Source organism: Pinus tabuliformis, chromosome 8, assembly GCF_031772625.1.
Source record: "Pinus tabuliformis cultivar Carrire ecotype Pingquan chromosome 8, CPIR1, whole genome shotgun sequence".
NCBI lineage: Eukaryota > Viridiplantae > Streptophyta > Pinopsida > Pinales > Pinaceae > Pinus > Pinus tabuliformis.
Window position 1 is genome coordinate 1887612396 of NC_142294.1, and position 2619 is coordinate 1887615014.

General features: G+C 31.4%; 1 protein-coding gene across 1 annotated transcript; it reads right to left on the bottom strand.

The window, feature by feature from the left end:
- Positions 1 to 1407: 1407 nt before the first annotated feature.
- On the bottom strand, positions 1408 to 1855 carry LOC149243933 (putative disease resistance protein At4g33300). The gene is made up of 2 exons (XM_089371350.1): positions 1718 to 1855; positions 1408 to 1624 (listed from the first exon to the last, which is right to left on the bottom strand). Exons 1-2 carry the CDS (start codon positions 1792 to 1794, stop codon positions 1408 to 1410), a joined length of 294 nt encoding a protein of 97 aa, XP_089227476.1. The 5' UTR covers positions 1795 to 1855.
- Positions 1856 to 2619: the final 764 nt, after the last annotated feature.

The window sequence follows — 2619 nt, forward strand, 5'->3', positions numbered from 1 at the left end:
GGATATGGAACTTGTTCAAATCCCTTATTAGATCTCTATAGTTATGGGAACTAAGTGCATTAATAAAATCAAGGGTGATATCAAAGATATGAGAATCTCATAAACCATACTACTAACCAATGTGTTACATAATGCTAGATTTCTAATTTTGTAACTAACGTTTATAAGAAATAGATTAAAGTAACATACCTAAATTAATTGATGACACTAATCTCAATTTTAGTTAGCTTCTCAATTCACTACTCATGTTGTTTTATGATTTTAGTTAGCATTTTAATTAGCTATTCTTATTGATGATTCCATGTTTTATTTTGTTCTTAATTATTCAATTCTCTCTTTGAACAAAAAATTTAATAATTGTAATTTTTGTAGATACAGTTTTTCATATCTATTTGTATTTATATTAATTTTTCCTTAAACTTACATTTAGTACTATATTTATTATATTATTATTTTCATATAATTTACATGTATTTTGAAACAACATACATATTAAGAAAAATTAATTAATATTTCATAATATTATTATCAAAATTAAAGAAATATATAAAATTTTTATTTTAACTTTAAATGAATTAACATTATAATAATATCAGGCATCAACCAAAAATTTACATAGTTTAAAATGCCTTTTAATATTATTAATAAAAAAAATTCAATATTATAAAAACTTGCATTTGCACCAGATGTTGCAAAGGAAACGCCGTAAGGCATAAATTGAGGAATAATGGCGACATGGTAATGGGAAAATCTAAATAAGATGTAGAGATGGTTAACGTTTTTTGTGTTTCCTCATACGGTTGATGCTGGCAATTTTTTTGACATGATGAATATATTGGACTTTGCTAATAAAGCATCTGAGCTATTTAGGTTGTCAAATGATCATGATGTTGATATTAGGATATTTACATGTTTCTAGATGATATAAGATATAATAATAAAATACAGATTTTTGTGGTTGTCTTTATTACATTATGTAGATTATGATCTGAATTATATATATTTTACACAAAAACCAGAAACTCACTGCATTCAAACTCTTAAGATGGCATCTACATAGATGTCTACTTTCCTCTCAGGCATCAAGGACCTTACAATTCTACAACATGTGGGGATCTACAAAGAAACACACAGAATGATAAAAGAGCATGTATTTGCAAAGAGTTCGTGAGTTATTGTATCCAATTCATTCATAGCCTAGCAGCGTAGTGAATTTAGCTAATGCACAGAAGGCGAATAGCCCACTTACACAACCTTCACATTAACATTGGTGACTTGGCTTTATAAGTTTCTACATAACTGCACCATCTCCAAATGACTTCAAACACAGTCCAGTAAAACCTCTAACCTTCAACAAACTTGGCAGTAAAGGCTTTTTCAAATCACACTCCAATCAAATTGCTAACATCACCCACCTGTGTGAATGGAAACTATTTGAGCATCAAACAATTGATCCTTGAAAAACTCCCATTTCCCTGGTAAACTCTCCTCCTTTCTAGGCATAAGCAACCTCTTCTTGCAAACTATCCTATCTCGAGATGCCATATCTAGGGCCAAGGCTTGCATGACATCGTGCTGGGAAAAGTACAGCTCAGAGGCACTTCCATAATTGATTGCTTGACTCCTACAGGCCCAATTATCAAAACAACAATGTATAAGATAGAGGAAGCAGAGGTCAAAGAGCTTGAACACAACAACCAGAAGAAAATAAACTTACCTGAGATTACTTGTTAAATTTAACAGATTTCTACTTGCAAGTTCTAGCAAGATGACAAAAGCATCATGCCACTCCATCTTTCGCACATAAACCCAAATATCCAATAATGCATCCACATAGATTTTTCTATCCTCTGGAAATGACCCCAGGTCTAAGAATCACTCTCGTGCTTCCTCGTCCAGGACATCAATACTAGCTTCTAGGCATTTGAAAATCCCTTCTTTGTCCAGGACATCAATACTGGCTTCTAGGCATTTGAAAAGCCCTTCTTTGTGATAATCTGATATTGATTCACCATTTAATAGTTTCTTCTTGGCACTCTCCCACACCGGACGAGGCTCACCATGCAAAGAGCTTCCTATCACCTTCAGAGCAAGTGGTAGACCTTTACATTGTGTTTGCACCTATCATGTATACAACTATAACCATAAGTGCAACTTCTATGGGTATAAAAACCAATCAAACACATATTTTGTTGTTGAAGCATGAACTAATATGCTTTAAAGTGCAATCACAACGTTTGTTTTATGGCTTATGAAGATGAATGTAATGAATACTTGGCAGTAAAGGCTTTTTCAAATCACAATCATCAAAATCATAATGTTCACAAATCTCAAAATGACTTTCTGTTCACAAAAACAGGCATAAAAAGGAATACATAGTGTTGATGGTGGTCTAGTGGCAATAAGAAGCTATTATTGTGACGATAACCAAAGTCCCATTTAAAAAAAAAAAAAAAAAAAAAAAAAAAAAAAAAAAAAAAAAAAAACTTCTAATCTAATAGAAATAGAACATTATCATAACACATCAAAACTACAAACCAAATTTTGAATTTTTTTACACACATCACCATTCCATTAAAAATTTGTCCTTACTCACTTCTATCCACAAGTTGAAGTGAA

What these genes read in the sequence shown, in the direction of transcription:
- LOC149243933 (XM_089371350.1), bottom strand. Translation starts at nt 1,794, where the DNA reads ATGGAGTGGCATGATGCTTTTGTCATCTTGCTAGAACTTGCAAGTAGA. An exon ending in AATTTAACAAGTAATCTCAG is followed by an intron (nt 1,625 to 1,717) that starts GTAAGTTTATTT and finishes TTGGGCCTGTAG; the next exon opens with GAGTCAAGCAATCAATTATG.